This window comes from Nelusetta ayraudi, unplaced genomic scaffold, assembly GCF_046127955.1.
Source record: "Nelusetta ayraudi isolate G7.1 ecotype Tasmania unplaced genomic scaffold, CSIRO-AGI_Nayr_v1 ptg000017l, whole genome shotgun sequence".
Taxonomy (NCBI): domain Eukaryota; kingdom Metazoa; phylum Chordata; class Actinopteri; order Tetraodontiformes; family Monacanthidae; genus Nelusetta; species Nelusetta ayraudi.
The window spans coordinates 5300242-5325564 of record NW_027466067.1 but is presented as its reverse complement, the minus strand read 5'-3'; the positions used below and the strand labels follow the sequence as shown (position 1 = coordinate 5325564).

The 25323-nt window shown below is 43.0% G+C and overlaps 2 protein-coding genes across 3 annotated transcripts in view; one reads left to right on the top strand and one right to left on the bottom strand.

The window, feature by feature from the left end:
• Nucleotides 1-864: 864 nt before the first annotated feature.
• LOC142887357 (cysteine and glycine-rich protein 1-like) lies at nucleotides 865-4950 on the bottom strand. The gene is made up of 6 exons (XM_076024957.1): nucleotides 4796-4950; nucleotides 4054-4163; nucleotides 3429-3597; nucleotides 3153-3282; nucleotides 2974-3067; nucleotides 865-2539 (listed from the first exon to the last, which is right to left on the bottom strand). Exons 2-6 carry the CDS (start codon nucleotides 4160-4162, stop codon nucleotides 2463-2465), a joined length of 579 nt encoding a protein of 192 aa, XP_075881072.1. The 5' UTR covers nucleotide 4163; nucleotides 4796-4950; the 3' UTR covers nucleotides 865-2462.
• A 1036-nt stretch (nucleotides 4951-5986) lies between these two features.
• nav1b (neuron navigator 1b) overlaps nucleotides 5987-25323 on the top strand; it is a 64244-nt gene continuing 44907 nt past the window's right edge. For both annotated transcript variants that reach the window (XM_076024953.1, XM_076024952.1), the window contains exons 1-3: nucleotides 5987-6652; nucleotides 19864-20651; nucleotides 20770-20858. In XM_076024953.1, coding sequence (XP_075881068.1) covers nucleotides 19885-20651; nucleotides 20770-20858 — 856 coding nt within the window. In that variant the 5' untranslated portion in view covers nucleotides 5987-6652; nucleotides 19864-19884. The remainder of the gene's footprint in view (nucleotides 6653-19863; nucleotides 20652-20769; nucleotides 20859-25323) is intronic.

The following is a 25323-nucleotide window of genomic DNA, read 5'->3' as shown; positions in this document are numbered from 1 at the left end:
AGCTTTGATCCCAGCCACAGCTGAAAAGAAATACAGCGAAGGTGTGGAAACTATAGAATTTGAAACAGGGCGGACTTTGCTGCTGAGTGGTGGTATGAACTGATATCAACTGTAGTTTTCCTGGAGGGAGCTTGATGACTTGCATCCAGTGGAAGTGGAAGTGTTGCAATATTTATGAGCGTTTTCACCGGAAAATGGCCAATTTTTAGATGGAGTGAAAAGTGTCTCAGTCCGGCCTACTTCAGACGTCAGTGATGTTGTTTTCCGCTGATGTCGTGAAGCAAAATATTAACTCTATGAATTGTGAAGGCGAAAAACACAAGAGAATTGGCAGATTTAGGATCATTCATTCATCTTCTATACCCGCTTATTCCTATTCATGGTCACGGGGGTCTGCTGGTGCCTATCCCAGCTGTCTTAGGGCGAAGGCAGGGTGACACCCTGGACAAGTCACCAGTTCATCGCAGGGCCACATAGAAACAAACAACCATTCACACTCACATGCACACCTACGGACAATTTAGAGCGTTCAACTGACCTCACATGCATGTTTTTGGAGTGTGGGAGGAAGCCGGAGAACCCAGAGAGAACCCACGCAGACACAGGGAGAACATGCAAACTCCACACAGAAAGGTCCCAGGCCCGGGCCCCGGAATCGAACCCACAACCTTCTTGCTGTGAGGCGGCAGCGCTAACCACTGCGCCACCGTGTCGCCGATTTAGGATGAAATATAGTTAAATGCACTGAAATTTTGTCTGCTCAAGTGATCGAGACCATATTGCTAGTTGAATATGATGGTTTACAAGCTGCAGCAATGTGTGTTCATCTCTCCTTTGACATAGCTCCACACACAGGCACATGGACACTGCAAAGCATTTATTATGCGTCATGTTGCAACCGCTGCAGTTCAAGACATTGCATATTTTCCTTAATACCGTTACAGCCACAGTGGAGTTCTGAACATGTCAGGTCAAAATCTGCAACACTCTGAAGACACCTGCATACCAAGGCCATACATTTCAGACATTAACTGCTGCTATTCATTTTATATTTGCGGACACTGTGGTAAATCAGTGGTGACGGCCTAAAGATGACGGTAGATGAGTATTATTTGTAACATTGCACCAGTATGAGCACAAAAACAGACTAGCTACGTGCTCTCGCTTGTTCAATCATTGCTGGTAAATTTGCACGAGAGCTTCTATACGTGGGCTGATTCATGACGCCGTCAGAGCTCGTCTGCTGGGTTTATGGCCGCTGATTGCAATCCCACTGTATATGTGGCTGCGGGATTAGCAAAAAGCCGCATGCGTTTGGTGAGCCGTGTCCAGGAACACTGAGTCACGTGGCACACAGCAGACATCTATGTACTATTTTAATACATGCAGCTTTTTAGCATTTCTCAGCGTCTGTCCGCGAGGAGAACTTATCGTATTAACGTAAGCCAAAATTTTTTCCCCCCGATGATGCGCAAATTCACACAGGGTGCTGCCGGTGCTTGAGCTGTGACTGGGATGTACTGTCAGTGGTAAAATACAGTTAAGGTGTAAAAAGGAAAATCAGTTTTTTTTTTGTGTGCGTTAACGCTCCAATGTGCAAAATTTTGAGTCATTTGGTTTTCCTACCCTTAGAGTGGTTCTCATATATGTACGAATATACGTTGAGCAATCAGGGTCTGGCTCCTAGTTAGCTGCCATCTTACGCCGCCATTTTTAAGGAAGCCCTGCTAAAAGGTGCCCTAAATACGAAACGCGCTGTCAGGCAGGCTTCCTTAAAAATTTTCCACACTAGACCTTTAAGTAATTAAGTGTCATTATTTTGAGACAAGTTTTCCCTGTCAGACTTTAAAATGAGGGCTCTCTATTGCCCTCTAGTGGGCAATTGACAATGGTTGCAAGGACAGGTTTATTGTGGGGTTTTTTTCTACCGCTCTTTCTTGTCTGTTCTTCAGTGACACTTATATTTTTTTAAAAAACGTACTGATTTCATCTTTACACAAAACAATAACTCAAAAAAACAAAAAAAATTCTGTTCTTTACCTTTTCTTATGTTGTGTTCTTTGCACATCTTGAAAAAGCCCTTCAAATCTTTATTTCAAGCTTTCAAAACCTCTCTGCAGCGCAGTCATATATATATATTTTACTGTCATATTTAATTTCTTCTCAGCCAGAAGGCCTTTCGTTCAACTAACCCACAAGCACGTTGCTGTAAAAACATAGTATATATTTTTTTTCAATATGTAGCATAACATTTGTTTTATGGCATTGTGAAAATCCAAGAGAGAAAAATCTGCACAGTGAACAGCACATCCGAAAACCGCAAATCTTGCGCTTTCTGTTTGGCCTCGAGCTCGGAGTGAAAGGGCAGAGGAGTAAAAGAGGTTCCGTATTGACTAAAGCGTCTGAAAGCCAAGACATCCAGAGCGGAGCTGCCGGTCCCAGGAGGGCCGAGGCTGCGGGCTTTACTGGGAGTGAGCCAGAGCTCCTGCACCCTGACCGAATCCAAATCCCTTCGGACCAAAGTTTTTCGCATAGCATCCTGTGAAGACACAACAGAGACAGTGAACCACTGGAACCGGCGGTGCTGGAATTTAACACACAAATACCGTTAGCATGAACGAATTCAAAGAGGAAGAGCGGTCACATGACCGCTGACCTAAATGATGTTGGTGTAAGTGATTAGGAGCCTGCACTGCTGCTCTGCATTGAGCAGCAATCAATTGTGAGAGCTCGCCAGCCCCCCACAGCCCGAACACTTTGACTGCAGAGCACTATAAAAGTATCATCGGTTGTGATGATGTCATGATGCGTGTGCTAGGTTCTATTATCTCAGGGCACGTCTACTTTACCCAGTAAGTTGCATTTCTTTTTTGATGTGCCACAATTACATAAGTTTCCAAGACAAATATATGATGTAAATGATACATTTCTAAATATTTTCCACAATGATTTTAAGTCTTGTTGGATACAAACCTTTACAGAATACCTCCCCGTCTCTGTCAGCGACGGTCGTGGACTCGAGGCCTTTGCCACACTTTCCGCAGCGGAAGCAGCCTTTATGCCAGGACTGATGGGAAAGAGCAGAGAGGTGCTCGTTGACCGGCGGTGGCAAAGGCAACCTCGCTGTGTAGCACTAAGAGACCCGTTCCCACCTTTCCGGCTCCGAGACACTTCTCCGCCGCGTACACCGTCTTCTCGCATCTGGGACAAACGTCTGCGCCTTCGGCTCTCTGGGCAAACTTCGAGGAACTGGGGTTGTTTGTAGGGCGGTGAGGGGCTGGTCTGTTTGGGAAAAAAAGAGAGAAGCACTGAGGAAAGTCGAGCAGGGGGAGGCTGCTTGAAACCGGAGACGGGAGAGCGTCAGTCTTGGTGTGGCTCAGTTTGGTCTCGGCTGTTGAAATAAAAAGAGGAAGTGCGGCCGCCCTCACTGTTCAGGCTTGATTCCAAGTCCTTCTCCGCCGTCCATACTCAGAGTGCCGGCTCCGCCCCCGAAGCCGTAGCCTTTGGGCCCGTATTTCTTGCCGTAGCACGACTTGCAGTAGATCTCGTCCACATGAACAGCCACCGTCGTGCTGTCCAAGTTCTTCTTGCAGACCACTTAAATCGCACCAAAAAAGGAACATTCAGACATCTAGATTCATTCCCTTCCTGTTAGTCATAATCAGATGTTTCAACTTCACTCCCAGCAGCAGTTCTGAGTATTTTTTCCTTCTTTGCGTGTCTGCTGTGCCATTGCCACAAACTATGTTTGACATTTCAGAAGAAAAAAAACAAAGCTGGCAGGCCTGCTGTGTTCTTAGCCGTCTCGGTTAAATACTTGTCTGCTGTGGAGGGAGTGTGTCTGCACCTTCCTCTGCCCTTAAAAGGAAGACCCAGCCTTGGTCACGTGTTTCCACTGGATCCAAATAAGGAAGTGTGAGATCAAAACCTGCAAACGCTGTCTCATACCTCCTCCGATGCCGAATACTCTGCATTCCACAGGGGCATTTTACAACCCAGGGAGGACTTTTTGGCCACGAATGAGGCAACTCAACCCAGAACTTCTCCACTTACTGCACAGAAAGCAGGACTTGTGCCAGCTCTTGCCCTCACACTGCACCTCCTCGGCAAAGTAGACCGTTTTCTGGCAGCAGCCGCACTTGTTTCCTCCTCCGAAAGGCATCCTGAAAGTAAGCAGGACAGCCCAGTGTTTCATCCACTGTATACACAGTGTCTCTCTGGTTGGGAACGCGCTTATGTCACTCTTACAAGCAGCGGCCCCCACCCTGCTGCGACTGCAAAGTAACTTTTTTTTACTTCCGTCTTATTTTCCTTTCATTGTTTCAGGAAATTTTGATCTCTGGGGGACTCTTAGTTCCTCGTTGCAAAACACAAAGGATCTGCTGGTGTTGAGCTCTGAAAGAATCGCCCAAACTCCATACATAGACACAGCATCAGTGTCAGAGTGATGATTCATTCATCCAATCATGTTATCTCATGCTACAATGCTGCAGCCTCGTGGATAAACAGGAAATTCTGCACATTGTAGTTTGTAATCAACAGGCCTGACCTCAGACAACCCCGGCAGTCTGTTTAAACTGTCTTTCAGTGACTGAAGAAAATTTTGAAAAATGCTCTGTGGAGGGATAGTATCAGTAAAAACAATGCAGTTATTTTTTTTTATTACTTTCCGTCGATATTTCAGTTATCTAAAGTTGGTTCATTATGCCAGCTGAAACTGAACTGGGTAGTTATTCTATCACCAAACCTTCACCTCACATGTGTAGGATATATCCACAGCTTAAAGATCACCTACCTGCACTGTGGGGCAGCGCTGCTCCAGACTGCGATGTTGGGATGAGTTGTGGGGGATCAGTGGTCTGCGCGAGAAGATCAGGGAGGCTGAGCGGTCGCCAGGCTGACAGTCAGGGAGGAGTTTGGAGTCAGGAATGGAGAGAAGTGTGCAGCTGAAGGAGGAGACAGCCAGTGTGGGAGTAGTTCAGGGTGGACGTGGAGAAAATGAGGGGCAAGCAACTCGATATGTATCAGCCCAATGTGTTTATTGGTGGAGTTACAGAGTTTTATGCCTTATTTGACTTTGTACTTCATCAGAGCTGAAATCACAAATGCCACGTATGGATGGTGTGAAAGTGTAATGTGCACTGACTACATTTCCCACAATGCATCTCGATTTTCTGCTCCACAAAGTGACGTCAACCAGATTCCAGTTTTCCAGTTGTTACATCTCAAGTGGAGTTGAAGAAAATACCCGGAAATTATCCCAAACAGTCGATGCAGGAGGAATGAAAAGTGTGATTAAATATATGTGTGTGTATATATGTATATATATAAAAAAAAATATATATATATATATACATATATATGTTTGTTTTTTAACAAAGTTAACTGTGCTGCTACATATCTCTTTATTAAGGGATTAATGTGGACTTTCTGAATTCCACTATGAAGCAAAATACATCATTATATGTCATTTCTGTTTTAGTCATTTTTTTCAATTCCTTTTAAACATAAAAAGAATTTGAAGGTGAGGAATAGCTGTCCTGTGAAATACTTCACAACACTTGAATAGCTTGTAATTGTGAGATTTTTAACCGCACAAGAGATGTACAGTTTTCTCCACTTGTTAAACTAATTATGTCTGAAGACTGACTTTTTAGTGACTATTGTTTTTTTTTCATCATCAGAAAAATGACCACATTCAGACGACGGGTGACATTTTGCTCTTGATTTTTGGCCTTTGACATTCAGCTCCGGCGCAGGTAGAGGAGTCGCCGCTCGCGCTGCTTCATTAGAACAAATCACATATGACATGACCTTTTATGTTTGATAGGAAGTGTTCATGTGTGGTCAGTGTGAAGACCAACAAAAAAATCCCCAGACGACCCCCAAAACAAAAAGAAAAAAACAGCTCTCTGGTTTGGAAAAATGCAACAATCCACCAACAATTAAATAAATAAATGAATGAAAAGCCAAATGTAATATGAAGCTTTTATCCCATCCGTTTAATTCCATCACAAAAGAATCAAATAGTCAGCTTCTCCAGCAGCTCAGATGTCTCTGGGACAAAGCGCTGGTGCTCAGGGAAAGGTGAAAGTGAGCCGTGGTCGATAGAATGGGAGGAGGGGTCAGTGGTTGAAGCCGGCAGACAGTGATGCTGCACGCCGCTGCCTTCCTCTGCCCTCCAGCCTCTTCAGCATCACAGGAAGAGACAGTGATGGACCCAAGAAGCCTATTTATAGCCGGTGATCGGCCAACACTAGCCCTCTTGTCTCCGCTCGGTGGACGTCCGCCTCGGCCAGTCGCGCTGCGTGCGCACATGTGATTATGCTCATGAAGGGGTGCGGGAAAAAGAGCGGGGAAGGGGAGCGGCAGAGGCTCGGCGGAGTCTAATCCACGAGGAAGCGGCGAGAGGATAAGAAGCGAGGAGGCAGAGAGGCACCCAGCTGGGCTGAGGACCATCCGCTAACCAAACGGAGGAGGAAGAAGTCTGCTGGAATTCTGCACAGCCTCTCTTGTTTTGTTTTCTTTTCTTTTTGGCTTTTGACCTGACTTGGAGCCAGGATCCCTCCCCTTGTTATGGTTCTTTTCTCTTTCTGGCAGCTGAGAAGCTTCTTCCAAGTTGTCAGGTGGTGAGGAGGAAGAGCTGGAGGAGGTGAGTTGACTTTATGCTGAGGATGTGTTTGCTTAAGCGACTAGCTGTGTTGGGCTTTTGTGCAGGATGGAGCCGTAATCCACTGTGGCTGATTTCCATGTGGTTCTGTGTTTGCACTGGCAGAATCATCTGAGGACGGCTAATTTTAGTATGAAGTGTGCGTTTCAACTGATAATGAGCATAAGTGAGCAATTCATTTGATTTGACCCCTTATGATTTGTAAATATTGCCCTTTTATATAAACACTAAATGCAGTATTTAGGGTTTCTATGATATATATTATTAAAAGAAATGTTGGATGTAATGAAGAAAAGGCATGCACTAGTTTAGTCCATGCAAAGTATTGGATGATGAGGATGAGCAGATAATACTGATAATAATTACAATAATAATAGCAATAATCATGGTAATAGTGATAATATCTAAATTAAATTTACATTTATTTGAATTTTAAAATGATAATGATGATGTAATATGTCATTTGTAATGTAAAGAAATGAAATATAATAACAAATGTGACACGCAATGCCCTGCCCCAAATGTTCCTTGAAACAGTGTTTTAAAAACCCCGCCAGAATAAAACACTAACTCATCTGAATGGAGCATCTCAACAACTTTTGACCCACTTTGTGTGAGGAAACACAGGCAAACTGTTCAAAAAAAAATGTCAGCGGTAATTGACATAATGTGATTTTGATGGATCGGGACGTGAAAATATAACCTCCGTTCCTCCAGTAACGGTTATTAGATGCATTTCGGGGGTGGGTGGGGGGGAGATAATTGTATTGAGGGACAGAATGACTGCCGCCTGGCTGGACCAGAGCCAGAAGACCCCTCGGTCTGTCATGCGACCAGCAGCAGATTGGTGTTGCTGACTCCCGCTCTGCAGCACGCGCAGCTCCGTGCACATAACGAGAGGAGAGGGCACGCAGTTTCATAAATGTGTCAGTAGAGGTCACATTTGTGCAGAGATTTTAGCCGGGGTGACGCCGCTGAGACACACCCTGGTTGCCTTGTCTCGCGCGAACTGCTTGACGTGATCCGCGCCGCCGAGGTGTCAGTCAGCCGTGAGGCGAGGCGTAACGGGGCGTGGAGCGAGAGTTTAGTCAGCAGTGGGAGGAGGGAGGAGGTCAAAACTGTCCATGTCATGATGGACAGTCTCGACGGAAATGTGGTTCCATTTCTGTCAAAGAACCATTGAAAACAAATGGACTCTTGTTCATTTTTTAGGATGCAGCAGCAGAGAGAGCCAGGGCAGGTTCATACCGGGACAATAATATGGCGTGAATTGAGTGAGTGGAATTAGGATGGAGGAACATCAAGCAGAGCATGGCAGTAAAATAAATACTTAATTATTATTTTAAAAAAAACATTGTTCCCCAGATTTCCCTTTCAGGGCTTTAGCGGATCAAAATGGCAATACTTCAGTCACTCCTCCCCAGTCTCTCAGGATCTTTAGCTTCTTACAGTTGCACCTTAAAGCATTACAGCAAGTACAAAAGTATTTCCAGATGTAATATTAAAAGCGTACTATGTATTATTACGATTTGCACTATTATTTTCAAGAAAAATGAAAAGTAAGAAGTTGCCCCAACATATGTGCAGATCAAACCAAGACGCAGCACTAATAGCAGTAATTGCACAAATTTATTTTTCAACTCCTCCACTGTATGTCTTTAAATTCATGCGCTTTGGTGCAAACTACGGCCCAGGGGCCATATGCGGCCCGCTAAGCTTTTTCACCTGGCCCTGTGATCTTGAAGAATTTAGATTAATATTATTAATAGTCAATAAGTTGTAAGATAGCTGCATTTCATCCACGCTTTCAGTTTTTAAGAGTCTTTTCCATAAAGAGCCAAATACCATGGGCCTTAAAAAAAACAAATATTTCATTGTGACTTTGGTTTGGTTAATTTTCAATAGACATTAAAGCATGTGTTTTCGACATGTACCATAATATATGTTTTCCTCCGATGAGGTGGGTCACCAAAACACTCCATCCATCTGCTCCTGTCCCTCTGTCACATTTTACAACCTATTGTGGCCCACCAATCCAAAGGTTTGCCCACCGCTGGGTTAATCTAACCCCTAGGACACCACAGCAAAACATGATAGCACTCAATGTCCTGATCTTCCAGGGCATCGCAAGCTCTATCAGATCGTCCGGGAACGTCTCATTATTTCTATCCATTCATTTCACGTACACGTGAACCATGCTGATTCTTTATCTCGCACCTCTTAATTAAACTGCAATTACACCCAGGTCAGATTAAAGACTGTGTAGATTAATATTCCGTATCTCTGAAGGTCAGACAGCATATTGTGTATGTGTGTGTATGTGCACAAGACGTGCAGATTATTACAATGTTGTGATCACTCCCGTGTTCAGACTGCACATCTCTGACCACAATCCTCACTTACTTGCAGTGTTGGGGAGTAAGGAGTTTCATGTAAAGGTACAGAGACGCAGTTTGACCTTGTTATGGCTGTTTTTGGGTACTGCTGACAGCTCAACACTGTCAGGTCTAAACAGTTGAGAACATTTATTCAAAATTTAGAAAAGCAATCAAATGCAGTTTAGTTACATTACTTTTTTAAAAAAAGTAACGGAAATAGTTACGCTACCATTACATTTTCGACGGGGTAGATTATAATTCTAGCCAATCAACCCAAGCAAGTAATCTTCACAAGACTGCTTATCTGCAGCCTGCGGAAGCCTCTAATTCACAAACTGCAGCAGTTAGTCATCTTGCCTCGTGTGCTCCGCTCACGCCGCAGCTCAATTTCTACATTTCTCTCAAGAAGGGTCAAATTTGCTAAAGCGAGCGGAAGAAAAAAACCCCATCATCAGGTCACCCTGTTGCCTCGCAGCTCGTGGCTGAAAAACAGCGCTAAATTTGGCCTGGAGTCCGCCACGTGTGCGCGCCCTGCGCCCTGTGAGTCACCTTTTTTTTGAGACGTCTGGCCCTCGGCTTGATGGCACTTTGTAATCCACTCCTCAAAGATTATATGAAGGGAAGAAAGTGTTTACGAGTCCATGATGTCGCTATGTCATTGCTTCGCTGTTTTTTTTTCTAACACCTCCGAGTCGGCCTTCCCTTGGCCCACATTCCCCCCCGCAGAGGGAAGCTGCTGCGCCCCCGCAGGCAGCCAAACACAAACTTGCAGTGACAATTTGAATCAGTCCGCCTCACTGCCTCTTGGCTGTGACTCAGGACTGTGACTGAGCGGCAGGCGGAAAGGGTGCATACGCGAGCCGCCGAGCCGCGGCGCAGGACGGAGGGCTGCCCGGTTCTGTGCTGCGAGTTTTTCACCAGGTTACATGGCCCAGTTTCTGGCTCTACAGAGCATGGGACTGGATGCAACGGCAGCAACCCCGTTTGTAAGTCAGGGAGGCAGAGGAGCTCGTTAGTTGTCTGCGGTCGGAAGATCTTGTCCTGGGGATCGTTATGCAAGCGGGAGGGGAGCAGCCCCCACTTTTGATGCGGATGTGAGACGGAGGTTGAAAGTTGTTCCGTCCTCAGTGCTGCCTGGGCTGGAAGGGAGGGTTTTTACCGTCCCACCTGAGCTGGCGACCGCAGCATCCCCTCTGCACGTGGAGCGTCGGAGGGCTGCACGGACATGGATGTCTGAGGGGAAAATGTTCATCATTCAGCTTCCCCTACACCTGCTATCGCATCACTGACTTCTCATTGTGGGTAAGTTGCAATTCTTGCTGACTTGTCAATATCTGGGTATGATTTACTCCTGTTTTAGTGTGTCACTTTTCTTGACAGTTATAAGGGAACTTTATTGGTTCTATACTAGTCTGCTGAGCGGTGACCTGCAACTTCACAACTTGCATTTAATAGATAATGTTTGTTACTCTTACATTATGCACCAGCCAGTGAAAGAAATGCAAATGCAGGTTTTTTTTGGAATAATGGAAAAGAGCCTTCATTGTTTGTCTCTGAGAAAGAGCTGTAAGAAACAAACAACCTTGAGCAGGACAACGCTGCATTTTTTTTTTTTCAATTTGAAAAAAAAACAAAAAAAAACTTATACATAAAAATGCTGCAATCGGCAATTATAAAGTTTTGCATTTTCAGGCCGATCATTTATTAATCCACATCCTGCATCCCTGCACTGCAGTGTCAGTGTTACAGAGTGTAAGCCCAGTCACTCAGCAGTGATTGGATGATAAAAGTGCTCTGGGATTGAGCTGGACAGGGAGGTGTATGAGAGCAAAGACGGAGGTGACAAACTGGTCCCTGTAAAGACTGCGCTGTGCTTTTATTGTCCTGCTGGGGACAGTAGTTAATGTGCTCAGCCAGCAGGATGTGCTGCTATGCACCAGTGTTTACTGTGTGGCTGCCTCAGGGCTGAAACTCAAGCTACTTTCCCTCTGGATCAAACAATGGACACCGAGGTACCCTCATCATCGCTTTCTTGCTGGTACCTTATTGTATTTTTAAAAAAGGCGCAAAATAGAGTGATTCCTGAGGAAGTTTTTATCATTAGTTCAGATGCATGGACATAATGTAAAAAAATGCATTTTAAAAAAAATATTAGGCACATATGCACATTGTTTACTTCTTCGTTAAAATCGTCATCCGATAGTTACTTTGTAAAGGTACGAGTGGAATAAATTTGATTATTTTTTTTTTGTTGCTGAAATCATCCAGGTTTGTGTTTGCAGCTGCCAGAGGCTGTGTTGTTTTCCTGCCGACTGTTTTTCAGAACGTGTGTGCGGTTGAGTGGAAGATGGACAGCATCTTCCACTCTTCCCTGAGCCACTAGCCTTTTTGTCAAAGCAGTCTGTATTCAAGGGGTATAATTTACTCTGATTTTTGTCAGTGAGAAGTAGAGAACAAGAAACTGCCGCAGCCTTGTCAGCTAAACGCAAACTGACATTTCGGGCGAAAACTCTTAATAAATGTGTCATTCCTTTCAAAAAATGCTTCACGGACAGTACTTGACAAGAATTATTTCTGACCTTGTAGCTATGGCTATAAGCAAATTTCAGACTGATGGTTAGCAGTCAGAATGATCATACTGACAGCACCAGAGTTGTCAAAAATAACATTAGAAAATAGCCTGAAGTTACCTAATCCAAACCAGTGTATGAGAAAAAAATATAGTGACTTGGTGGGCTGTAGGAATAATCAGGCCATTCACAGCTAAATAAGTGTTTATGCCACAAACGTGTCATTTGTGATTTAAAATCAAAGTACAAAACAGTTTGAAAACAAATTCTGGGCTCTGCCACAGCAGATTGCAACTCTTTAACCAGCACGAGTGTACACTGATGCGCAAAACACAAACCATAAACTAATTGAATTTCAGGGAGGCTGCGCCTGGCTCTGGGAATACCGCTAATGGAGGGTGATGTCATTGCCAATAGAACAGACCTATCACGTATGCAAGTTGGTGAACATTTGAACTCGGCTAAATTTAATGTCATCCTCCGCTGTGGTAACAACACAGAAATAGTGTTTTGTGGGAAGAGAGCTTCTATTATAGTGGTGGAAAAGGGCTGCGAAGGTCGTGATTTTCTCTCTTCTCGGCAACCGGAATCATGTCCAAAACCTTTTTCCGAGGCTCCAGCTGACGCTTTGAAGAGCCTCCGACCCCGCTTCATTCTGCTGCTTTTGCCACATGTGTTGTGGTGACTTGTAGCTGCTGCGCAAACCTTGATTACAGATGATCCAAATGTTCAAAACAATCCTGATTCATGCACATGGAAGCGCACAGATTTTTTGTTTTTCTCTTTGAATGACTGAATGTTTTAAAATATTTGGGGGAATTACCTAAAATGGTGTTGTTACTTTTACCTCCTGAGTGCCACGTTGCAAAGTGACCTGAATTCAACTGCGTGTGCGCGTGCACGTGTGCATGTGGTTTGGAAAGTTTAGTCCACTCAGGCACTCCAGCAGCAGACAGGTCCCACCTAAGCTAACCCAAAATGACACGTGTGCTGCCCTCGCAAAGCCTAATGCATATTTTATGCAGTCCATAAAAAGCTGGGCGTGTAAAAATAGATTAGTCAGACTGGTGGCCAGGCTTAACAAGGAAGTGCCGGTCTGCCAGGGTTGCTTGAAAGACGATGTACAAAATATATAGACTTTGGTAAAATTGCCAGGGGTGATCTTTGCAACATGGACTCTTATGCTGTGGCTCAAAGATCGAGATAAAGCTCCAATATTATGGCCATTTCCTGGTCTTTTTTTTAAACTCAGACTCCAGTGAAGTGGTCTGACATTAATCGTTAGTCAAAAACTTCACAAATATTTATAAAATGGCATATTTATGACGCCCTTTACAACCACCTCCTCCTCCGTCTCCTCCGTCTCCTCCCCCTCCTTCTCAAAAACAAGTAAACAAAAACACTTGGTTTTAGCTCCCTGTCCTGAAACCGATGCTGTGGCTTTTCACAAGTTTGGAAGGAGACAAAAACGGAGAAGTAATGTGGTGGTCTCAGGGAGCGGTACACACACACCTTGGTGAAGTATCACTGTCCTTTGTGACATCATTAATGCCTTATTTCTAAAATGAGTTGTTTCAGTATGCAATTTCTAAATAGTTTGAATAGGCAAATTAAGTATGTACTTTTTCACTGATAAGCTTGAGGTTCATTTGTATGATTAAAAACTATCGACTAAATATCACTCATATTTAGTCGGTGGAGTCACTCATGTCAGTGCTAGACATGAGACAACAGTGTGTCACCTCAACGTGATCAATTATGATGCTGTATTTTTCCCCATTGTTCTCCATTCAACAGGCCGAGTCACTGTTGCCACCTAATGGTAAAATCACAATGCAGGGTCTGATTTATTAAAAGGTTTTTTAAAATAGCTCCCCCTTTTTCCTCCATTCACAGTCTTCATTCATAAAATAGGAGCCAGAGAAATAACAGCGACAAGCACTTTGTACTTATTTTTCGACTTTGGCGCGTCCAGGATGAGAGTGTAAAAGAGGGTTTTTCGTGAACTATTTTAGGTGTCGGCGTTGTTGCACATTTTCCAGAGTTATTTCTGACACACTTCTCCTTCTTGTCCATCATGACCCAGTTGGATGGGTCGCCACAGACAAGTGCAAAGGCTTCGACTCACTACAGCACTGCAAGCACGGTGTGGAGGCTGCCTTCCCGTTCCTACATGAGCCTCTGCTCACCCCGGAGAACTGTGTCAGTTGTGTAACAGCCGCGTATAAGTGCTGAGGTTGGTTGTTGCGGTGTGCATATGAGACTTTCCAATGCCAACGTGCTCAGTGGGCCGCTCCATATTCCTTCTTTTTCCCATCCTTTGGGGCAGTGCCCACTTTTGTTTTGATGTTGTTTAGAAAGCAATAATTGATGCTACAGCGGTGGAGTGAAATAGCCAGGGATGTTGCGTATGAAGGGCCTCACTGACCCTAACAAGCCTTAAAGCTGCAGTCATTTTCATTTGAATAAGCAGCTACTGTTTAAGTAATGTTTAACCATAATAAATCCGTCAAATGACCAGAATGTCAATGATGACACAGGATTGTGACAGGATTAGTTTGATTGTGGCGCAAAAAAAGTTGTTGTCGTACATATTTGCGGTGTTTGCTCTTAAAACCTATAGTTTACTTTGTTTACTTTGTGGAAGCAATGGCGAGTGGAAACTTGGTCCCCAGGATAAACATTTCTTTTGATGGTGCTGGACATTTTTACACTAGTATTATCTACTGTGATGTATCTGACATTAAAAAAAAAATCAGAAGCCAATGCACAAATAATCAATTCTATAGATTATTTTCAAAATATAGCAACATTACTGGCATTAATTTGCGGCTTTCTGAATATTTTACCAGAGCCAGTTTCTGACATCTGCCTGAAGCTAAAGCAGTACCCATTGTTGATGGTGATGTCATGTCATTAGTGACCACACTTAATCACTTAAAATGGCTCAAATGGGATAAACTCTTACATTGTGCCAACAGTTTAATCCTCACTGTTTGATTGTGTGCTGTAATCTCATGTGTCACTAAAGTACAGTAAGATTTAAACTCTATGCCACTATTATATTTTTATTTGTGTTGATTGTTGACTAATTACTATTGACAGAAGATGGCAAAATTATATTTCCAAAGTCATGTGGTGCAGATTGCACAAACTGATGCATGTAACACACAAAGATAAGCGTGGCTGCTGTGCACCGTGATTCAATTAGACTCCGTAACCAACCAGAAGATAAAGTTAATAATCCCGACGCTGGAAAAGACAAGGGAATTAGACAGAACTCAAAATCTAGTAAAACGTGTGTGTTCAAGCAGCAGAGATGTTGTCACATCACAGCTGGAAAAACTGATGCTGTCCAGGCAGACCACAGGGACACAGCTCTGACAGTGTGAAACAGTCCGTTCATGTAATACAGTGACCTTTTCACGTTGCACCCCACGGCCAAGTGAGTACAACCATGACGTTGACGTGATCAAGCCGAACAGCTGTGAATGTCGCGTTGCAAGCTCGATCAAACGTAGGAGGCCATTCATTCATTGAACTCATTCATGGCCACAAAATGATGCTCATGCATATTATTAAAAATCTTTCATGGCCCAATGTCTAACATTTACAGGGTTCAACTGGCTCGAAATGGAATAATTAAAATAATATCTAGTTGGATGGAACTAACAAAATGAATAACTGATGTGTTTTCATTTGCTAATAAAAATAGGGTTATTTACATATACAAGGGCTGGTCTTCTTGTAAAGAGGCAGTCATTTACTACACTATGTTCTCGTCCAAGTGGTGGAAAAATGATTAACACTGTCTGAAATGTACTTTTCTGCTGTTAGATGTAAAGTGTGTCTATTAGATGTGTCAAAGGCGCTGAGCCATTAACACACCTTGATTTATAACAACTGTTTAGTTCTGGTGAATAATGAATGCTTCTTGAATGGTTTCTTCTCATAAATGAAACGGCAAAGAGGAAAAATAATGCTGGAAGTCTAAAGAAAGAAACGGCCAGAAGAAAACATTTTTTTTTTTTTTTGTCTATTGCTGTTCAAGTTTGCCAAACAACTGAAGCCCAGTGTTGCTGGAGGGAAAAACTGAACTTTTTCATTTTTCATTTTTTTTTTTTTTTCAAAGAGTACAATGGAAACACAAACTCTGGGCCAGTGTCACCTAACAATGTGCCCTCAGCCAAATGTAAGGAGAGACGCGCTTTGCCGCAGACCATTTGCATTTAGTCTCTCTGTTTGTGTGGTTTGTGTGTGTGTGTTTTTTTTGTGCTCCCGTGTCTCTTAAAATCATTCGAGTTGACCTCAGTCCACGTGAGCCCCAAAAAAGTATTCCTCTGCGACAGAGGAGGAACCTCAGAAAAACTTGAAAATCAGGAATCTGGGACTTGGTGCTAAAAATAAAAATTGGATCAGGCCTCTTGCAAAACTAGATAGTGCCACAGTCTTGAGGAAATTGAATTATGTAGATAATGATGCACTCGTTCAACTCTATTATCTATGAATGAGGGAAAAGCGGAGCACAGACGCCACCGGGATGCATTCTTGCCTGAAGGGGGAGGCCTTTCAGAAGGGCACACTTGATCTGAAATGAAACAACAATTATAACAATAGGCCTTTTAAAAGCTTGACGAGTTCCAGATATAGTCCAGTTAAAACAGTCCTCTGATGTTTTTATAAGTGCATACTCTGACGACCGGACACCAGACAGCCAGATGATCCCACGTCCACATGCTGCTTCCTCAGTCCGGCCCTCGGGCTGATTATAGGTTTTGAAGAGTTAGGCAGTTTGAGGGCCTTGTGCTGCACCATGGATGCTTTTATGATGGCATGTTGAAAGACCAGCACGCAAGAAAAGGGGCTCAAAGTCTCATTCAGACTGTCACATGAGCCCCGAGGGAGAAACCAAACTTGAATTCACCAGAAAGGGGGGGATGAAGGGGATGACTCATCTGCTGTTAATGGCTGAGGGGGTTGGGTCGCGTAGTTTCCCCTCCTCTTCTCTCACTCTGGTCTCTGTCCAGCAATGATCAGCCCGTCCGCTCCCTTTTAAAGCTGCACGTGTGTCTAAAATCACTTAGTTTAAACTGCATCATGCTGTGAAGTGTGTGGCCTTAGTCTCCGCTGAGGGCAGGTTTGTCCGCACGGCAATACACTGCTGTCCATTGTCTTGGTGCTGAATGTTGTGTAAAGTCGGGCTTCAGGTAAGAATAATGCATCTTTTTTTTTTTTTATTATTTACTTTTTCATTTATTGCCTTTATTCTTTAAACCATGCCACGTTGACCTGGCAAAAAATAATGAATTTTGCTCGATTTAATTTTTTCGTTGTGTCACAAACTTTATGTTTGGTAGCAAATTCACCTAATTTTATGCATATAACTATATATGAAACATAACTGAGTTTCATGCAGCCTGGCTAAAGTACCTGAATTCAAACTGTATTAAAAAAAAAAAAAACTCTACAGCAGTGGTTCTCAAACTTTCTCTGTCACGCCCCACCTTGGAGGAAGAAAACTTTTCATGGAACTGGCTTCCCTGTGAAACAACACAGCTTTATGTTGTGCTCCCATCTCCTCACAAAGTGCAAAGAATAGCAGCGCTTTCAGGGGTCTTGTTTTGATGAAATTGACCACATCAACATCAGTCATGCGAAAACTTCACATTTTCTACCTGCCACACGGGATGACGTTGAGCGTTACGTGCGCTAAGTCATAATATCGCGCGCCACCCACTTTGAGAAACACTGCTCTACAGTGATGTGACGTTAGGTGCATTCCACACCCAGCGTGCACTGTCCCTTGCTGTCTCTTTAAGCACATAGTTCTCTGTGTTGTGATTACTTTGGCTGTGCCATGTTGTTTACGCCAGCTGGCTGAGAGAGAGCGGAGAAATACATGGCACGCCGTTCCGCTATCAGCGTGGGAAATTTTTTCCTCCTTCAATGATTACAATTTCCACAACAGAAATTTTCAGTTTATACGCTTTGTAATATTTGGGGAATGATGGGAAGCTGATTGAGTCCGATCACCGAGACCCCCAACATGGGGGTGAGTGGTGCCATCTGCAGGGCCGGGGTGGGAACAGCCGGTGTTGGCTCGGACTGAAAGGAGCCGATCTCCTGCTGGATGAGCCAAGTGGTGTCAGTCTGTCACCATCTTTCACGGCACGTCTCGCACCCCAGGTTGTGACAAAGGGGCCTCGAATATATTAGGCAAAGCTGCCGGAGCATATGGTGTCATTTTAGATGCAACCGTCCCTTTGATTCGTTTTGACTTTGACCCCACCAAGAAGCCCTTTCAATTCCTCAGCTGTTGCTGTTTGATATGTAGATACTGTATATCTATTTTTTGGCTTTTTTTGTTTGTTTGATTGAGCTCAAAGGTCACTTGAAGGGTAACTAATATAAAGTCTGGTTTTTCAATTGCCATGTTTCTCAAAGCTAAAGGATTTGAACTGAAGCCCAATCTGGTTTTCAGACCTTGAGGCAACTTAACTGATGCAATAGATACACATAGTGATGAAAGCTAAGCTCTTCAGTACGTTCACATGAAGTCACGAAGACTACATTCATATTGAAAGCAGTAGTGTTGAATAAAGACAGTTGGGACTTTTTTTTATTTTTTTTGCTTCCTTTTATTAAATGGAAAATGGAACAGCATGAGCACTCTTTGAAAATAAACTGGGGCATGGAAGCACACGTGTTTACAGTTCCATTTTAAGTCATTGTGCAGTTGGAGATGTTGGAAATGTTAGGTAGGAAAATAATATATTTAAGGTCTTTATCGCATTCACGGCCCTTTCTGCAGTGACTGCCACTGCAGAAAGGATGGAATGGTGTGTGGATGGAATGTGAATGGATTCAGTGAAACAGATATCTAATTTTAAGCCATAATAGTTTTTTCCCCTTGTTATTTCTGCCTGCACACAATTAGGGTGAAGGTAGATTTGGAGTCATATAAAACTGTCCCGGGATTCTGATAACAGTTGCATGCCTGTTCAGACTGACTTTATTACATTTCGAAAAGTCTTTTTTTTTCTTTTCTTTTAGAGCCATATATGAAAGTGTCCCAAATTTGAATGGGAAATATCTGATTCTGTGGGATTACTGCAGTTTACAATTCCACTGAAGACTCAGAGCTGGGTCACATAGGGGATGGGGAAGTTCTGGCCACTGTTATGCAGAAAAATATCAGTCATATCTGTACTACAGCATGTTCAATAAGGTGACAGTGATGTTACTCCTGTAGGAATCATATTTCACACTTGGACTGATTGTGTGAAGTTGAGTTGCGAAGTTCACTGGGTTCATGTTGGTGTCCAATCACCGGGAGACATGATTGGCAGCCACAGCTAGAGGCGGACTGTGGTGAAGGTGAACTGGTCCAAACATCCATCTCTGAAGTCTCTTGGAGTCCAAAAAGAAACAAAATAAATCTATCTGCAGAGATTTTTTGCTACAGCTCATGGGGGACTCGTAGAAAACGTACGGGAAATATTTTGATTTTGCTTTAGTGTCAGACTAAATGTTTTTTTGTTGCAATTGTCCATTTGTGAAACACACTTGAGATCTCCGCAAAGGGCTCTGGTCCCTGCAAACACATCTCACTCTTGAATTTTTTTTATTTTATTTTATTCTTTATATTATTTTTTTGTGTAACTCCTTCCCTGTTGTGTAATAATGATATATTATTACAAGTACAGTGTGTAAAATTCTGCCATCTCATGCTCAGATTTTAGATTACAGCGATCAGTCGCTCACCCTCCCTCTCCCAAGCTTGCCAGTGAACTACGGTGGGCCTATGCACACAAACCTAGATACCTTATTAACCTTCCTCTTCCTTGGTTTATTTGAGGATTCAAGCGTTCACCCTGACTACGAAACGCGCTGTCAGGCAGGCTGGATTGTGCACACTGGCTTCTTTAGAAATATGGCGATGCAAGTTGCCAGCTAACTGGGAGCAAGACCCTTTCTCTATGGGTAGAAAAACCAAGTTACAGTACTTTCACTGTACTGTGAGTATACCCTTTTTTAATGCGCAGTATATTAAGATTTTACCAATAAAATCATATTTTTTTTTTTACTTTTAAGTATTAACTGTTTATTACCTGAGGGAAAAAAAAAGTCTTGCAGAAGTTTGAAGTCCCAAAATTCCTAAAAAACCAAACCTTGGTGTTACTCAGATGTAAGTCTCATTGAAGTGAATCATGACAAAATTCAAACATTTCTTATCTTATTCCAGATCCAATGATCATCGCCAGCCATGAGTGCCGCGTGGAACATCAAAGTGCTGTCTAAAAGTCAGAGTGATGACGGGGTCAGCTCCACTCTGCCGCTACCTCGCAGCATGATGCCGTTGCCCAAAGTGGCTCCCAAAGTACAACACAGTGGCCCGTCCAACCCCGCGTCCCTGTATCAGCACCCAGCCAAACCTCGACCCTCCTACTCTCCGTCCACTGTTTGCTCAGCTCAGGAGCCGACAAGAGGCTCGCCTGTAAAAAACAACCTGCTGCAGCAGAGACCTGGCCTGTATTCTCACAGAAGAACTGATGGAACATGCTCGGCGTACAGCAGTCCTCAGGTGCCAAAGAGACAAGCGCCGCGCTCCAAAGACACGCTGGATCTCCGCGCCAGCACGCTAAGCCACAAGGCTTTACGGGACCTGCAGTTGAGACGCAACGCCAACCAAAACTGGACCTTCGGGAGATGCCGCCTGAGGAGCGTGGACAATGCAGCCGGGGACAATGCCCTGTGCTCGCTCCCCACCAACGTCCAGGTGGGCCATGGGAGGGAGCATCTGCTGTACGCCAAAGGTGCAAACGGCAACGAGATACCCGGGGTGTCCACCGCGAGGACGGCCAACGTCCAGAGAGAGGTGAGGAACGTATCCAACCTGGACCGGCAAATTTCCAACCCAGTGGAGGTGCCAAGGAACAAGCCAAAGTCTCCCCACCGCTCGTTCAACATGCAGCGGCGAGGAAGTGAGCCGAGCAAAGTCAACATGGCGGCTGTTGCTCCCTTCAGGTTCAGGTGATGGCAGCGTTTCCAATTTTTTAAGAAAAGACGATAACAAGCCACACAGATTGCATTCTCTTTCAGGACACATTAAACACAACTGTAACTGTTGTTGTTTTTTTCTTTCCCACAGATTTCAAGTCCATGAAGATACAGATGCCTCTTTTGACGATCTTAGCGACTGTTCTTCTGACTCCATGGAGGTCTGCTGTGATGATTTGGGTAAGTCTCTTAAAATTACCTTCTGCTGATTTTTTCCCCCTTCCTAAATGATGCCACATGCCTGATGCTCACCACAAGTGGTTCTGTACCTGGAGACCCCACGTAGATGCCAAAGGCAAATGTTCATTTTCCACCAAGGCACTTCCTGGCCTTCTTTAGGACTGCTGCCAAATATGGAAGCAGCGCTCACTGTTTCAACTCTATATTTGATACAAACAAATTCAAACACAGATAAAATCTGTCCTCATTAAAGAGGTCACAAGTTGCGTTTTGATGCCCATGAAGTCTTAGCAAGACTGTGCTTGTGGTTTTGTGTAAGAGTGGTCTTATGGAGTGGTAATGACTTGCCTCTAAAACCAGCTCTAGGTTGGTTTGCAAGTTTAGCAGGCTTAGAAGTAACGCAAACAGGAATTTGGTTTGGTTGAAAGATTTTGCAAATGTCACTGTGCATACACGCATGCATGTAATAAATTAGGCTAGTTTTACGTAATTGAAAACAAACCCACTGCTAAATCTATGGAAACAAAATGGAAATAAATAAATAAATTGTAGCTCCTGTGAAGAATGCTCTTGAGTTCAACGCACGCTGTCCATCTCAGCTGTTTAAAGCGGTCAGCGGTCCTGCTGATTCATTGTCTTAAATATCACATTCTCGTTGCCCGTGGTACCACAAAGAAGTGACAATGCATTTATCCTTTGCATTAGTATTTATCATTTTTTGTTTTGATTTCTTATTAATTTATACTGACATCTAGTGGTAGAAAGGCTAATATTATTAAGATTATATTAAGTATTATCATAATAAAGTCTTTATTACTCTAATTAATGTACAGTTCAGGGCAAGGGTGAGAAAGGTGCGCAGGTGAGGTTAATGGTGGTACTTGACTGAACCAGCGGCTCTATCAGATGCTTTGTCAAGATAATGGATGGATAAAGTATGTTTTCATTCCACAGTTGAGACATTCAGTGTTGTTTTGCCACAAGGAGCAGTAGAAAATATTGAACATGCAATAACAATTAAAAAAAAAAGTCTCCAAAGGTTAGCATGGATGATTTTAAACATCATTCATTATAACTTTGCTTGATAACTAATATATTAGTTAACAGTACTAGATTGCTTAGTTTCATACTTGTAGCATTAAGACATGTCTGATGGCCAGTTGACCATTGCCTGGAATTTGTATCTTAAGCCTCTCTGCGTATGTTGCATTGGTCTGGTTCAGCTTGATATGTTCTCACCAGAGATGTTGCCAGCTGGCAACAAAAGCTTCACACTGTATGCACCACCTGTTATGTGCATCTGGATTTCCTGTACTCTTTACATGTGTCTTAATGTGGGAACACTGAGATCCTTGGCAGAGAGGGCTCGTCTCAAATCACACAGCGCCGTTAATGCGGAACTTTTTCTAGTCTCTAGCGTGCTGTCATCACTACGTTAAAATCACTCTGTGGAAAGCATGACATTTCAAAGTTAAATGCATTATTAAAATCTTGCAAGGGAGGCATTTTTCATGCATCCATGTACTATACCTGTAGTAACCTGACTAATATCATCACTGATATATGGTTATTCTGTCTGTAGTATTAGTATTCCCTTTATTAGGTAAGTCACTTATATATATTTTTTTCCAACATGTTTTTTTGGTCACCCCTAATTATCTAAAATGTAGATCAAATTGAAACTGCACCGTATAAAACCCTCTAACTATCTTTTCTACTATCTTAATGACTGAGGGGGCCAGTCAGCCTCCTCAGGGAGAGTCAAGACTAGAGACTAAGTGGTCCTCAGCTAAGGGTGAACGGATACAGAACCGAAAGAGTGATCGCTTTGATGGGAGGATCGGCTTTCACTCCTTGTCTGAGAGTTCTGCTTGTCCCTGCAGGATGGACCAGTGGGACAAGGCCTAAATTCTGTTTTTTTCATCATGGAGAAAAGAAATGCATCTTTGCAAGTTGACATGTAGCTTCTAGTTCACATGGAGAATGAAAAATGTGGGTGTTTTAAAGGCCCCGTGAGTAAAATTTGGCCAAATTTCCATTTTTTTTTATAGTGGTAAAAGCATAATATGCTTTCCCCAATATATACTCGCAGTACAATAAAATGAATTTGGTTTTCATACCCGTAGAACGGTGCGCAGGCCACCGTAGCTTACTGAGCTCGGGAGAGGGAGGGTGAGAGAAAGTAAACTGTAACCATTTGATGTGGCTGATATTTCAAACTTAACCTTTAATGTGTTTCCCATTTATTTTCATCTTCAAAATAATGCATTTTCAAGATTGGAAAACTCACTGACACAAGTCTCAAAGTAATCATTCTGGAAAGTTTTATTTTCGACTCAAAAACATGGCTGACTTGTACATTTCCCATACTCTGAACTTTTGAATGAATAGCGTGAATACTACGTTGCTCTTCCATTCAAGTCAGCCGTCATCCCTCATGCTGCGTGCAATCCACTGCACACGATGATTGGATTACTTACTCCATAAGGGGTTCTGTAAAGCAAAAAATTTCCACATGACTTCAACAGTTTGTTGCGGAGCCAATCTTTAGTAAATAGCATTGATACTGTGTTTGTCTGTACATGTGACTTTGTGCACAATTTCACTGGAGTTAGTTCTGGATTTCCCCTCTGAGTGGAAGTCATGTGGACATTCCAGAGTCAATTGCATCATAGCAGCTGAGCAGCCCCAAATTGATTACACGTGCTGTCTAAGGAACAGGCGGCTGTGTGAGACTCATGTCATACTGCGCAAGCACACATACGCAAACACTTAATTACTCAGTTGGTCATTTGCAGAGTGGTAATAAGTGCCAGATGTGACATTAACTCCATAAAGAGGTATCTCCACCCTCTCTCCTGAGAAGTGATGACGATTAAAGATTTCTGTGTTTATATTCACCAAATAAACTTTGAAATCAATGTATCCATTGCACATTCTGAAAGTCGTTGGCACACCTTATGGTTAGTTTGAAGATTATTCCCAGTGTGTAACCAAAATAAGGATCTGTCCTTTAGTTGTGTGCATTGCACGGCAAATACTGTGTTATTTATGGTTTTGTATGTAATTGGTTGGTAAGCATGTATGGGAAAATAGGAAGTCCTATTAGGTTGTAGAACTTTTTTTCTGCTTCTGTGTGACGAGTTGTCTGATGAAAACATCTCAAACTCACGGTAGATTTATGTTTGTTTCAGTATGTCTTGCTTGTGATTTGCAGAGAATCTTGCGTTCCCCTGAACAAATGAGCCATTCATTTCATGAAGGGAGTAAAGGTCAGTGATCTGGACACAGCAGGGGAGACTTGCACCTCGTGATGAGGTGGAACAAGACACGGCTTTGTTGGGGTGAAGGCCTCCTCAGGTGCTCTGAAGGCCACATAAAAACAAATGCAGCCAAGTGTATCGCAACCCAGCATGAGCATTATAGCCAACAGGCCAGTCATATCAAGTGGATGTGCACCATCTAGCATCTTTTCTGTGTTGCTGTGTTAGCAGTACCTCTTTATTCATGAAGAAAAAAAAAACTGAAATGCTGTTTAAGGAAAATGTGAGACGTTGTAGGTGTGTGTGAGGAGGTCCTGGAATAGATGACATGCTGGCGTTGAGAGGATGGTTTCCATGGAGCAGCGCTGCATGCGGGTGCAGAGCCTCCTGGGAGATTGCAGAGTGGATTATCTTAGAGAGGTTATCGTACTTTTGTTTTGGCAAAGGATTTTTTTTTCCATTGCAATTCAGTGCAATCGTTTTTAAAATCTGTGACTGACATTCCTTGTTGTTCATTATACTAAAGCAAATACGCTCAGCACAGTGCAGGTAACTCAAACCATCCATTATTTGTTATGTTTATATACATATATATATATATATATATACATATATATATATATATATATATACATGTGCATATGTATACATATATACACTAATGTGCATATGTGCGTGTGATTTATTGTTGTTTGTGATCAAATTATGTTTATATTAAACACTGGAATTTTTTTTATCTCTTCGGTTTATTAATAACAAGTAATGATTTTTTTTTTTCCAGAAATTGATTATTTTATCTGGAATTGATGAAATCACAAAGCTCTGACTGGATCAACGGGTTGTTGCAATGCTTCAGCACAATGCATTGTGCTTGGTTTTTGACATTAATAGTGTTTTACCTTCACGGTGTCTGTAATTGCCTGACTTAATGTGTGTGCGTTCATGCTATTAACACTTCCACTACCAGCAGCACAAATCATGCATCGCGGGCGGCGTACTGAACAGGAACCACTGGAGGCGAGGCAGTGGGAGGGGGAGGGGAAGAACAAAGGGACCAGGCGAGATGGTAGATAAATACTGTGTATCAACAGAGAATGAAGGCTGGTCCTAAAAGCCAGATCGTACTGCTGCTGATTGTTCTCTTGCATTTTACTCATTCGACTGAGACGCAGCAAAGCATCGTTAAATGGGAGGTAAAAGAT